The sequence below is a fragment of the Talpa europaea genome, assembly GCF_964194135.1.
Source record: "Talpa europaea genome assembly, chromosome: 9".
Classification (NCBI taxonomy): Eukaryota; Metazoa; Chordata; class Mammalia; order Eulipotyphla; family Talpidae; genus Talpa; species Talpa europaea.
The window spans coordinates 31,284,542-31,298,753 of NC_140076.1; the positions used below are offsets into that span (position 1 = coordinate 31,284,542).

At 41.6% G+C, this 14,212-nt stretch overlaps 1 protein-coding gene across 6 annotated transcripts in view; it reads left to right on the top strand.

The window, feature by feature from the left end:
• The window catches only part of ELAVL4 (ELAV like RNA binding protein 4), a gene marked incomplete at both ends in the record, with an annotated part of 89,686 nt that extends 87,649 nt beyond the window's left edge, over positions 1 to 2,037 (top strand). For 3 of the 6 annotated variants that reach the window (XM_084242052.1, XM_084242050.1, XM_084242055.1), the window contains one exon: positions 1,668 to 2,037. In XM_084242052.1, the coding sequence (XP_084098178.1) occupies positions 1,668 to 2,037 (370 nt within the window). The remainder of the gene's footprint in view (positions 1 to 1,667) is intronic. The other 3 variants (XM_084242053.1, XM_084242054.1, XM_084242051.1) reach the window with 1 other exon arrangement.
• Positions 2,038 to 14,212: the final 12,175 nt, after the last annotated feature.

Consider the following 14,212-nt stretch of genomic DNA (forward strand, 5'->3'; position numbering starts at 1 on the left):
AGCACAGTATTGGGAAGAGAGAAATGCTTACATGTGGATGAGGCCAGAAAGACGCAGCCCCTGCCACCTTCTCCAGTCCCCCACCCACAGGAAACATCACTAGTTGATAAGCACATTCTCTTTTCCGATGAAACCCAGATTTGTAGCCAGAATCCTTCCTACCACAGTGCCCCCTGGTAGACATCACCAGGTAGAGGTGACACCTTTTTGCTAGCCCTGGCCTTGGCTCTACCTGTAAACTGAAAGGGGTCTTTTCACGCAGTCAGAGGTGAGACGGTTGAGAAGATGGTCCTCAGAAATAATGCAAATAGTAAATAGACATGAACTTGTCTTTCTCAGAATCCATGCCGTGATGTGTTTTTGGTTTCTTCTTGTTGTTGTTTATAAGCAAGAGGGCAGATTGACTTAGAGAACAGTTCCAAAAATAAAGTATTGACTTATGTTTAGATCTCTTTAGCGGCCATTTGAATATCTAAGTTCTAGTTAGATACAGAAGGATTCTTTCACAGGACTTTCAAATCTCCAAGTATACTTATTTTAAAAACAGCCCTGGATCACACTTTAACTTATTCTCTTCCCCAGTTTTTGCTTCCTCTCTTCCTAGCCCCCTCTTCGGGGGCGGAGGGAGGGGTGGGACGCAAACAACCAAATGAAGAGCAAGACACTAGCTAGTGGGTGGGGGGCATCAAAAATCCTTATATAAGTTTAGTATAAAGCACAAATCTTACAAATACCATGCTGCTACAGGCCCTGTTAACCCGGTGGCTTCCTCTGATGCATCCATCACGAATCCCACAGGGATATATTTTATCAGACAGTAAATAGAATCTGAAAGAGTTGTTTCTCTTTTCAAGATTACGAGAAAACTGAGATTTTGAAATCTAATACAAAAGTAGTATTCTGGCAAATAACAGTTTTCTCTTTCCTAATGTGTAGTGATTCACGATACATAAATGCACAAACCACTTGAAATCTTCTTCCTGTGACACTTAGGAATGAATTCTAGATAACATAGCACCAGGAATTGATTTTATTTTTGCTTGGGTCTTTTGGGAACTCTTTTGAATAAATGCTAAATGAAATATGAGCCACCCACCTGATGGATAACTAGACATACCTCATCATTCTCATGCTTCTCTGTCTGCAATAATGCCAAGAGAGCTTGACAACCATTAATTGAGGGACCACAGAGATGGTAGACTTGAGTACTTTTATAAGGCCATCCCCTAACCTTCCTTAAAAAAATAAAATTTTCCAAGCATTGACTTCTACCAATGTTTTTCACTTATTAAATCAATAAATTTATTTATTGAGTGATTCCTATGTGTCACTCTGTGAGGTTCCCACATGTGTTCCACTAAATAAATAGCATGACAGAATAAATAAAACAGATCCTTCCCCCAAAGAGCTTATTATCTTGTGGGTGGGGAGGTAGGGTGAAGGGGATACTCTGACCATACGCTGTTCTCGAGCAACTAGGAACTGACCTAGGCCTTTCTCTTGGCATGGACATGCCTTAGATACTTCGGTCTTTCCCATCAGAAGAAATGCCACAGTTGTTAGGTTTTGCTTTTTGGTTTTTAAACCCTGAAGACTCTCCTGCAAACACTCACTCAGCCCTCTGCCCCATGTCTGTGTCTGTGCATCTGTGTGTTATCCGTGGTCAGACTGATGTCTGGACCAGTCCCCCCTTCTGCTTGTCCCCCCAGGTTCTCCCCAATCACCATTGATGGCATGACAAGCCTTGTGGGAATGAACATCCCTGGTCACACAGGAACAGGCTGGTGCATCTTTGTCTACAACCTGTCCCCCGATTCTGACGAGAGTGTCCTCTGGCAGCTCTTTGGTCCCTTTGGCGCGGTGAACAATGTCAAGGTCATCCGAGACTTCAACACCAACAAGTGCAAGGGATTCGGCTTTGTGACCATGACCAACTATGATGAGGCGGCTATGGCCATCGCCAGTCTCAACGGGTACCGCCTGGGAGACCGAGTGTTACAAGTTTCTTTTAAAACCAACAAAGCCCACAAGTCCTGAATTTCCCATCTTTACTTATTAAAATATATATATAAATATATACGAACAAAACGCACGCACACAGACACATACACACACATACATACATACATACATACACACGCACACACACAAGAGAGAGAAACAAACTTTTCAAGGCTTATATTCAACCATGGACTTTATAAGCCAGTGTTGCCTAAGTATTAAAACATTGGATTATCCTGAGGTGTACCAGGAAAGGATTTTATAATGCTTAGAAAAAAAGAAAAAAAAACAAAAAAAAATATCTTTGATGCATTGAATGTTCTTTCATAGCTGTCGTTGTTGAATATAATATACATAGATAGCGATGTGCAGGGATTTTTACCCAGCCAGCTAACTTTACTACCTTCCTTGAAGGTGGGTCTTTTTAAGATGACCATTCGCTCATTTGAAGAAGAAAAACAAAAAACAAAAAAAAATAATAAAAATAAAACAATTTTTACAAAGTAATGGGATTCAAAGAAAGAAAAAAAAAAGATTTTTTTCTTTTTTTCTCAAAATGTTGATCCAATCAGATTGGTTTAAAAAAAAAAAAAACAAACAAACCCCACACAAATTAAAGAGGAATAATAAAAATTGCAAAAATGAAAAAAACTTTTGCAAATTTTTTTATTTTTCCTTTTTTCTTTTATATCATGTGAACTAAAACAGTCTTCTGTTAGGGGATGGGGGCGAGGGGGTTACCTGATGACATTAACAATTTAATAACATTAACATTGTTGCCAAAGAGGTGGTCTCTTTGCTGAAAATGGGTTTCAAGAAAAATCTATTTTTATAAAATATAAAGAATTTTTACAAGAGAATCTGGATTTGAGAAAAAAATATTTTGACTGGCTAATTTAGGGGAAATTGACAACTTTGTCGCGTTCATACTGCACTGGTAACTTTTTAGAGATCAAGATGTGTGTTTTAAACTGGATTCGTAGACTGTTTTTTGAAGGATGGGCTATAAACAGATGATCTTCATATCTTTTCATAGCATGTAATAATAAAAAACAATTATTAATTACTAGGGGAAAGGAGTGTTCGTTCTACCCAGGGTACCACAGTTCCCCACAGTCAAAACCCAAAAGCAAGGAGATGAGTTGAAAGACAGTTTTTCTTTAAGTCATCAGTACGGGATGTCAGCAGAACAAAAATTAAGAAGATTAATTTTTCCTTTTGATCTAAAACTTCATTAGTTTGAGCAGTAGGTGCTACGAAATTATTTACATATCTTAGTATCATAGTTAAATGTAATGTGTTTAGGAGAGGAAAACAAAAGATACATTTGCTTTAAATTCATTAAGGAATTTTCAAATTCACTTTGTAGCCCATGCTGATAGAATTGGGCTGTGTTGGTACATTTGAAACACTGTTTATGTTGCTTGAAACACTTATTTATTTAATCGCCGATGTGATGATGCCTATGGCCGAGATCAAATATAGCTAGATTGGCTAGACTACTTATTTGTTTACTTAAACTATGGGAAGAAGCATATTATTGTGTCATTATGTTGTGTGTGTATGTGTATATACAATATAAATATATATATATAAAGTTATTTTTTCCTTTGGGTTAATTTATTATAAGTTGTAACACTTGGCTAGTTTTGTTTGTACACGTCTTAAAATGTTTTCTTATGATATTTAAGTGACAGTTAAAGAGGTATCAAGGTAACTTGTGTAGAACTATTGTTTGATATATTGTCATGTTTGTTGTGAATATTTTTTCTTACTGCACAGTAGAAAAATAAAAACCACTGGGTCATTATTTTAATGTAATTCAGATTGGGGAAAACAAAACAGAGCTAAGGGAACAAAATGACTGAGGGAGCATTCTCCCACGTCCAGTGCACTGATCATTTTAGTACGTTTGTGCTTTGTACGGTTATATATTTAAAACAAAAACAAAACAAAAAAATACAAGGGTTCATGCTCTTCCCTGGGTAATAGAAACAGTTACTCGCTATGCATAATCTAGTTGATAGTTAAATTTGCTATTGCTTTTCTTGTCTTGTTATATAAAATCTTTTCAATACAAGTTTAGTCTTAATGGTAATAAAACGTTATGGTTATTTATAACTTGTGCTTATTTTGTGCGTTTTTTCCCATGCTGAACCCACTAAGTGCATGTAGACAGAACTGTTGTTTTCACACTGAAGAGGCGAACTCTGTAGTAGTAGTCGTAGTGGTAGACAGATAGCGAAAAACAGGCTGCATCATAGACTCCTCCTTCAAATTTTTTTTCTGTTTTTTTTTCCTCTTTTCGGTTTTGAAAAATAAAAATAAAAAAACACCAGATTTCAGTTCAGAGAACACTCGTTCAACATTCAGGGAAACCTTTTTAAATCACCTGCTATGAATGAACGCAGTTTGCTGGCAAAGTTTTGATGCATTTGCTAAGCATTAGTGGGAAAGGCATGTCAAAAATCTCCTCTCTATAACGTGTTCACTCTTGGGGGAAAAAAAAAAGGAAAAAAAATCTTAGGACCAGGCAGTTGTATACTTTAGTTATAATGAATGACTTCATGTTAATCTTGCTAGTTTAGATGATTTCTGAGGGAAAGTATTGTAAATGTTTTTTTTTCATAATCTTGTTGTGTTTGAATTATTTGTACTTTATTTGTCCAGACAATAAATGAAAGTGTGTAGAATGGATTTGAGCTTCCCAGATTTTTAAATGTGTTCACTCCAACTTTTTTTCTGTAGCATCTTCAGATGACCCAATATTTTTATCATTAAACAAGCAAAAACAAATAGAGTAAAATTCTCTTTTGCAACTTAGCCCCCTCTCCAAGTCAACTCAGCATTCAAAAGTCATTGCCCTAGTTCCATGGTACTAAAAGTGTGGTCTCCAACCAACAGGATCAGCATCATCTGGGAGCTTGTTAAATGCAGATCACTGGTACTTGAATGTGTGAGGAACACTGCCCTGGTTGATAACAAGCCGGCACGTTTGGTGTTATGCTAAATTAGTGTCTAAATAATTCATTTAAAACACAATTGTGACTTTTTCTAAAAAAAAAAGGCAGTCACCATTTGCAGACCATCTGCAAAGTGTGAGGTCCTTTACATTCTCTCGCTGGGTCCTCCAGCAATCTGGGAGAAGTAGGTAGTACTAGCCTCACTTCACAGATGACAAGACTGAGGCTCAATGAGATGAACCTGAAACAGTTAGCAAGTTTCCAGCCGGGATCTGAATCAGAGTGTGGCTCTGCTGCACAGCACCTCAGCATTGAAATTGCAGAGCTTGGGCAATAAGAAACCGGCCACTTGTATTGGGAGTGACAGCTAAACAAGAAAGGTCACCCTTTTATTCTAGCACTCGTTTTACAAGTCACAAATATTTGACTTTCTTACCTTTGAACAGAAATCCTGAGCAAGGATTTATTCATACAATATATAAAGAACATGATTTAAGTTCAAACTGGGGGGTATAGGGAACTGCCTAAGGTATCATGAAGTCATATTAAAATATACCCTGAACTTTACAGAGGAGCTTTATAGTGATTTCCTGATAATATCACTCACTGATGATCTACTGTCTTTCATTTTCATTTTCTCACTAATTGAAAATTCATAACAGCCCATAAAACACCACCGTCCACAAACTGACACTTGAAGAAATGCCCCCTCTGAGCCAGATGAAGGGATAGTCAAAATTCTCTTCCATTTCTCATTAGCCCCCTTTTTTATTATATTAAATTATTTCAATGGTTGGGATAATTAAATTCAGAGCAAAGAATGGGATTTAATTAACCAAGCTAAATATTAAACTTCTAAGTCAGCCTGAACCTCACCTAGTTAAACTTAAAGATTCTTATTTTAGTTTTATTTTAAAGACAAGGCCCTATGTTTCCTGAAAAGGAGCAAGCATTTAAACTAATAGTTGCACCCAAGAATAAGAGAGCTTCACAAACATGTATAAGCTCAAAAAAAAGTTGTTGCAGACCTTTGATAGTTATTCCTAATCACCATCAACCCTCCTCCTTAAAGGTGCCATGTTAATGCACTTTAAACAAATGGCTACATTATTTTGGAATATTGGAAGTTGATGGTATCTTAGCAATTCATATACTGCATTCCCCAGCTTCTAACAGAGCTATCCTGAAAGTTTCACAAATAGCCGTAGGTGTTTAAATTGGTCTTTAAAATATCCATAGAAGGATATTCTACATTCACTCACTTGGCAACACTTCCCAACATCAGAGCAGTGTGTCTGCCTAACATCTAATAAAAAATTCATCTTGTGTGAGTGTAAGCCTGTTACCTTAAATCTCCAGGCAAACATTATATAGTTTCTGTAGGAGTTTGTGGGAAAGGTCTAACAAATCACAAGAATACAGAGATTATTAAATTTCTTTTCAGTCCTAGGTACATTATGTTTTGCTTGACGGCATTTACTTAGTGTTATTTCTGTCAAAGTGGTAGCAAGGGAAGAGTGCAAAAAACATCGCTTCTGTCCATAACCATCCCACCTCATCACCACCAGCATCAAAACTACTGACATCTATTACTGAAGATCAAACACTGACCAAATGATGGTTACAACCAGAAACTTTTATCACTGTGTCCTGTTTAAATTTTTCTCATCAGGCTTAATCATCATTTGTTTCTTTGTAAACAAAACAATTTAAACCCCAGAGAACAACATTTAAAAGTACACTCGAAAGTCACAAAGTCTTATGGGCCCAGGGTCAGCATTTGGGTTTGGCTGCCACCACCTTATCAAAATTCAGCTCATCATCACCTTTTCCCATGGATGGCTAGGGTAACTCCCAGTCCTAGAAATGGTTTTGCCCTTAGTTCCTGCAGATCCTGTGCGTGTTTCTGAAAGGACACACACATGCAAGCACAGTGGCAAGCATTTGCACAATTCAATCAGAAATGGAATTTTACTTTGACCTGTAAATTCAAAAATCCTACCTGACAAAGCATTCGTTGTGTGTTTCCTAAACAATGGGAGAGTCATTAAAATCTTAATTTGAGAACATCCTGCCTGGATTCCTTCCACAGCCTGCACAAGAGCTCCTAGAACACAGCCATATAATACCCTTACACCCTTCACTGCCTTTGTTCCATTGGAAAAGAGAATAATAAAAGGAAATTACATTTTATTTCCATGAACTAAAATCAAGTTTTAATATTGTCCAAAAATTACTCATACTGTTCCTTTATCTTATTAGCTTTTTGGCATACTAGGTAATAAGATAATTTCTCATGGTACAGTATTTATGTAAGAATCATATTTCTCTCTGAGCAGATCACTTACAGAAGTGCCTGTTAACAGGAGAGAATGATGCATAATCGGCACTTAAGATTAAAATAGACCTGAGAACATAAAAGTGTTCCTTCAATTAAAGGAATAGCATTTCTCTACTCTCATCTTTTTTGTTTCTGCAGCAGAATGAAAACTGGCTTAAAAAATCACCCAACCCCAGGTTAATTGCCAGAAGACTTTCCTATGCCAGTCCAGCTTAATCTACTAGTGGTTCAAATGCAAAATGAACTCACATTCCCTCACCAGGATGCCATGAAATTATTTGAAACAGTTCCTCGGCAAAGTCCTTAAGGTTTATGAAATTGTTTTTAGAATGAAAACTAGCATTGATTAAGTCTTGTGAACATGTCAGGCACTGTACACACATTTAGTTTCTCCACCAACATAGTAAGGGCTATCACCCTCCCACTTTACGCTGAGCAAAAAGGGACTCAGACCTGTTATCTTGTGCAAGTAGACTGCAAAGGTGGATTTCAACCCAGGTCTGCCTGAAACTCCCAGTGATACCAGGCCGGTTGTGAACCAATTCTCTCATAATTACATGTGCTGCCGAATCTGTCATAATTAGAGCCAAAACAATTACCAAGTGATCCTTACATCGATTAAAGGTGGAGATTAGTTCTATTATGTAAGAATAAATTTCTTTAACGCACTCTACCTGGGGCAAACGCCCTCCCCAAATCTTTAATGGAGAAATAGATGCAAGAACATTGGTTTCAAAGCAAACTGCCAAAGAAAAACTACAAGTGATAGTTTTTAAACACGGTTGCTCAGTCATTTTTAAAAATGAAATTGTATGTTGACAGAGCTACTGCAACTACCAAAAGTCATTGAGGTACAAAGTTGTGGAGGACTGAGCCAGAAGGTAAGAATGTTTCTAGCAAACTTAGCTGCTCTTGGAGCTGATCAGAGGAGTCTCCCTAGGAGAAGAAGCCATTGTGGGAAAAATATCACCATGGTGAGAGTACCTTTCACTATCTGTATTGCCCCTGAATCCTCAGAACTACCCATGGAAGCACATAGCATACTCCACCCCCGCCCCTTTCACATTCTAAAGAAACAGGCTCGGAGAAGTATCTTGTCCAAGATTAGACAGCATGGAGCAGAACTGGAATTTACACCCATATCATTTGACTCCAATCCAGTCTGTTTCCAAACCATACAGACAGCCTTTCAAGGTGACACTGCCACTTGCAGAATACCCATCTACCTGTGAGGTCCAGCAGGGTGGGTGGGTGAACCAACCTAAGCCTGTCTACACGAGAATCCTTCTGAACACCTGCCATATGCCAGGCACCTGCCATGCACCTTGAGTTAAGGGCACAGTAATGAATAAATATTCAGCTTTTTCTTCCACCTGTTTTGTGCATGGCACTGTGCAGTGGATTACGGCAGGAAACCAACAAACAAAAAGCAGAAATGGAAATTTAGAGTTTTATTGCAAGACATACAAAACAATTACTTTGTCACACCTGGTGATTTCTAGACTAGAAGGAGAATTATGGGAAATTTTGAAAGTCTATGGAGAGTGAAAGACATTCTGGGAAGCAGAAAAAAGCATGGCCTGGTAGAAAGAAGATAAGCTTTTCAAGAGAAAGTTCTGGGTCTGGATCTCTGGGCAAATCACTTAAATCTTGGAGATTCCTGATGAGAGAAAGAAAGCTTAGAGAAAAAAGGGTTAAGTTTCTGGCACTTTAGCAGGAATTGAACCATAGGTAGAAAGAGCTTCCAGAGAAAAAGAGCTACAGCTGGACTGTGGCAGAGAAATGGGTTTGGTGGGTGTGCCTGGCTGCAGACAGAACCCCTCAAATAAGGGAGGGAGGAGACAGCAGGGACACAAGTTGGGGAAAGAGCTCAGAAATATCACTTGGCCTTGTGGAGCTCAAGCGCTTGAAATGCAGCACTAACTCTCGCCACAGGCCAGCAGAGGCTCTCACTGGCCCTCAGCAACCAGAGAGCCCAGTGGTCCCTTTCCTGGTGCCGGGTGACCACAGTGACTCTTCCCTGTGACTCTTCAATAAAGCTCCCTCTATCAGCGGTCCATTTTCCCTCAACCAACAACTCCAATTGCAGGGAGGGCCCACTTGGTCCTGGTTAGTGGGCATTCACAGGCTGCCAGCCCTGTTCTCTTTTCACAGGCCAAGCTGGTCTAAATTGCTGAAGTCAGGATTAGGGCCCTGTGCTACACAGCATGGAGTGCTGGGAAACAGGGGTTTGGGGGAGAGCCCAGAGGAGGCAGCTTGGAGCAGGTCAGTGGCCAGACAAGGTGGAGCTGAGGCAGGCTTTCCTGGAGTTGGAGCAAGTGCTAAAGAACTTAGATGGCAGCAGGAGGAGAACAGGAATGAGAGAATAAATGGTTGACCACTCAGACTGAGGCAGAGGATCTTTAGGAAACCAGGGTCCCAGATGGCTTTTGAGCAGAGACTTGAGTCCCCTACATTTTCTTTCTCCTATCCCACTTCACAAGGGAAGGAATACTCCTGGCACAGAGTAGCTTGAACCCCTGTGACTTGGTGATATGGTTTGTTTGGATTACCAGGAAGGCCAGGTGAGAACTGGTTAAGCAGGACTTGATGGACACTACAGGTGTCCCTGATCTTCTAGCCTGTTTGCTAGTTTGGTCCTCTGTGCCAGAATCCTTCCTCCCTTAAGTGATGTTTTCTCCCAGAAACCTCTGTCCTCACTGCATTCTGGCTTCCAGTGTCAGATATATTTTAAACCTCGAAACTGAACAGTCCAAGTTCTTATGGAATCTATGCCAACCCAAGGAAGGGCATGAAGTAAATGTAGAGTCCCAAGCCTCCAGCTACAGAATGAATAATTAAATTCTAAAAGTCTCAGTTTCCCCATCCATAAATGCAGGACGCTCTGAGCTCAACCTCAATGGTCTGACATCAGGAGGAACCCCAGGAGCAGGCTTAAGGTCCCAGAATACAGTAGAACCAGTCTAGAGGCAGGGGAGGGGGAGTACTGAGGGGGAGAGGAAGTTTTCAATCAGGTGCTGAGCTTTCACTGCCAAAAAATTTCCCACAAACAAACCCACCCCAGCAAAGGAAGCTACTGTCGGCTGGCACACTGCAGAAAAGAAGGCGGGCACGAGGCCTCATTAATCCGGCAACTGTGGGATCAGTTGCAGATACCCCCAGCCCACCCACTCCCTACCATCTGCTGCTACTGCCGCTGAGCTGAAGGCGTGCAGCTCTGGTGGGAGTCCCGCCTGAAGCCAGCAGAAGGGCCCGGACCCTAAACTGTGGAGTAGCTTCAGCAACAGAGACCCTCACGTTTCCTTAAGGCCAAGTGCACACCCCAACTCTGTCCTGGCTCCCATTTCCACCCTCCGTGCAATGCCACCACCTGCCCGAAGCTCTGCTTTGGAAGAATTGGGGGAAGCCCCAGCACGCTGATCAACAGTAAGCAAATAAATGGCTTAACTGCAGTAACTGAGAACCTACTGTGCACCTGGCACATAGCTTTTCTCCCATAAATACTCCCCCAGACCATGTAAGGCGCTCTCTAAAGCTACTGTTGTTGTAACTCTTGGTGACTTCAATATGCACGCTGTTGATTCTTCCAATATCTTGGCTTGAGTTCCTCAGCCTCTGCTTCTCCTGCTACCTCATTACTCCCTCCCAGCTGAGACTTTAGTCCTTCATGCTTGCCTTGTAGTTCTGGTTTGCCCCTGTCAATATTTACTTACATACCACTCCCTTTAATGCCCTGACTCCAGGGCCTCCCCGATGGCACACGCGGTTGAGCACCGCACTGTGAAGCTGTCTGCAGCCTCTGCAGTGCCGGTTCGATCCCTGCTGGCCTCAGAACAACCCACATGGCGAGCAGACCTCGCCTGTCTCGCCCGCTGCTCCCCTCAGCAGTGAAAAAATACCCTGGCTCCAAATAGCCCATCAACCCTCTGAGAACTTCAACTCACTGTTACTATCCCTTACCCCACCCCGTAGCTTCAATTTTTTGGTTAGACGTGGAAACACCCTGGCCTTGTATTCTCCTTTTTCTTGCCCTGCCTTTGTTTCAAACATTTCTTTTGACTCAGCTGAAGCTCCCTTTCCCCAGTGCCTGTATCTTCACAGCTGAACATGCAAAAGAAAAATATATACTAATGCCAACCAGCCTCCCGCGGGCCCTGAAGGTCACACTATTTCTCTAGTTAATTTGCATCACTCCCAGGTGATGTTTTCCTGCTTTCTACCTCCTCCTTCAAAAGTCCAGTAATGTCTCCATCTTCGTTATGAACTGAGACCTCAGCTTCTTAGTCCTTTCTTGTCTCTGTTTCTTCCCACAGCTCTTTAACCTTTAAATGCTGGAGCCTTTGTTTCTAGACCTTTTGCTCTACCTACCTTCTCTCCTGGGGTCATTCACCCAGGGTTACAGCTTATAGAATGAATGCTTGGATGACTCCTGAGAACATTGCCAGTTCAGATTTCTCCCTTGAACTCTGGATACCATTGCCAAGTTGACATCCTCACCTGATATCTAAAGGACATCCTATACTTCACATAATGACCAAAAAAATCTCAATTCCTTTTTACCCTCCCACCCACTTTTTGGGGCTTAGGGGACCCAGAGGCTTGTCTGACTTCTTTGCAGGAAAGAATTCTAGACAGAAAGAATTCTAGGCAGGAAAGAACTCAGTGTAGGTGAGTTAGAAATGAAGCATCAATGGAGGTGAGAGAACACATTCAGAGAGAGTGCGGGCAGATTCAGAAGCTGCACCTTGGGTCTGCAGGCTGATTTAAATACTTCCTTAGTCTCAATGAGGGGGCGGGGCCTACAGGTGGGATTCTGAGTGGGCTTTTTTTAAAGATTTATTTATTTATGCATACAAGACCTGGGGTACAGGCCAGAGGTGTCAGGGGTGAGAGGATTCACGGGAGACAGTGGGGGAAAGAACAGGCAGATGGACTGAAATACACTGCTGAGGGGACAGCGGGCAACCTGACTGGGTTTGGACCACTTTTTGTGGGGGGGGGGGGGGGGAATTATTTATTTATATTTTGAAAGCATCCTTTTTGATATTTTCACAATATATGATTTCTCCCTTCAGGTGCTGTCACCATAATTTCCCAGCCCCCAAAGTGCCCACAGTCCTACACCACTCTCCACTGAGCTCTCCTCCCCTGCTGTTCTCTACTTCCCGCCTCTCCCTCCCGTACACCCTCATTTCTTGAACATCTCAGATCTATGGTCTGCTTTCAAAGGTCAGTCTTATATTTTGTCTTTGTCTGATGCTGTGTTAGTTTTTCTAGATTTTACATATAAGTGAAACCAAGGGATGGAATTTAATTTAACAAAAGGGGCAGGAATTTACAGATTTGGACAATTTGCTTATCAAAGCACCTGACTCCTAACCGCCTGTTAGAGAAGATAGAAAGTTTACCATTAGTGGCACCCGGTGTGAAACAAACTATTGAATCAAACTAATAGGGTTTGAGTCAGTTGGTTCTGAAATGTGCACAGCTGTTTTTCAGAAATGTTGGGTGGGGGTGCAGGGGGCTGCAGCCACTGTGGTAAGTTCCTGCTCTACCTCACACTCCACCTGCTCTCTTCCTAGTTTCAGCAAGTGGCAGCAGCATCCTTCCAGTTTGCTCAAAACCCTTGGTGTGACATTTAACTCCATGTTTTTTCTTCCACCCTCTAGAAATTCTCCCCATCATGGAGATTCATGTGTTTTATTCACCATTATAACCTCAGCTCCTGAAAGAATGGCCCAATAAATATTTGCTGGATAACTAACTAAATTAATTGCATTGAATGACTTGGGTACTGTATCATTTGTCTATCCATTTGTAGGGTAAAGAAAATATCAGGCTTTTCTGCCCTTCCGCCATCAGGATAGATGATGGATCCTTGTCCTGAATGCATGCCTGATGGCAGGCACCTGGAATAGGGTGTGGGCATAGGTAGATGGGATTCAGCTGAGTTAAGACTGTGATTTTTAAGGGTGGCGTCACAGGGACGGCAGCAGCCCCAGCAGCAGCCCCAGCCAGCAGCAGCAGAACCCGAAAGAGAAGCCGAGAAGCAGCAGAACGAACGCCAGAGAGCCCAGATAGAGTGAAGACTTGCCTGGCAGGCCTCCCAGCCCCCCAGCCAGCACCCCTGCCTGCCATATGCCTGGTGAACCCCAACAAAGACCTGCAAAAAAACACTGAGGACTCTGACTCCTCCTTTACCCGGTCTGCATGGGATCAGAAAACCTGCACTGTGGCCAGTCCTGGCCCCTTACACCATTATAAAAATAAAATAATGACAGAGTGTTAAGAGCTGGGAATGAAGGTGCTATGGGAGAAAATAAGAGCAGGGGTCTTTCCCTAAGAAGAGGACTTTGAATCAAGACCTGAGGATGAAAAGGTGTCCTTGTGGAAGGGCCGGGCAAAGAACCTCAAAGCAAAGGCCAGAGATGGGCAGAGTTTAATGGGTTGTAGGAAACAACAGATGGCAGAGGGGCAGAAGAACAGTGCAGAAAGAGAAAGAGGAGGGCTGGGCAGGGCCCAGGTCATGCAGACTTTTGCAGACCCTAGTGAGGAGTGCGGCCTTTATTCCAAGGTCACTGATTCATTCACCTTGGTCCACGTTCTAAATAAAGAATGTGGAATAATGTTTAAGACCTAAAGATTTGGAACCCTGTTCTGTCAGGCTTACACCATGCATCCTCTAGCAGGTATCTTTCCCTCTCTGAACTTCACTTCTATAATCTGGGGGTTACCATTTCTGACCTGTTTACCTAGTACCATTATCTTTGGGTTCCACTGAGATTAACCACTATCTTCTGAGGCATCCTTGCCAAAGCTTTAAGGGCATTTTAACTAGATTGCTAAAGACACACACCAAGCAAAAGGAAAAGCCAGATATGGCTTGCATTTAAAGAGTTTAAAAAAT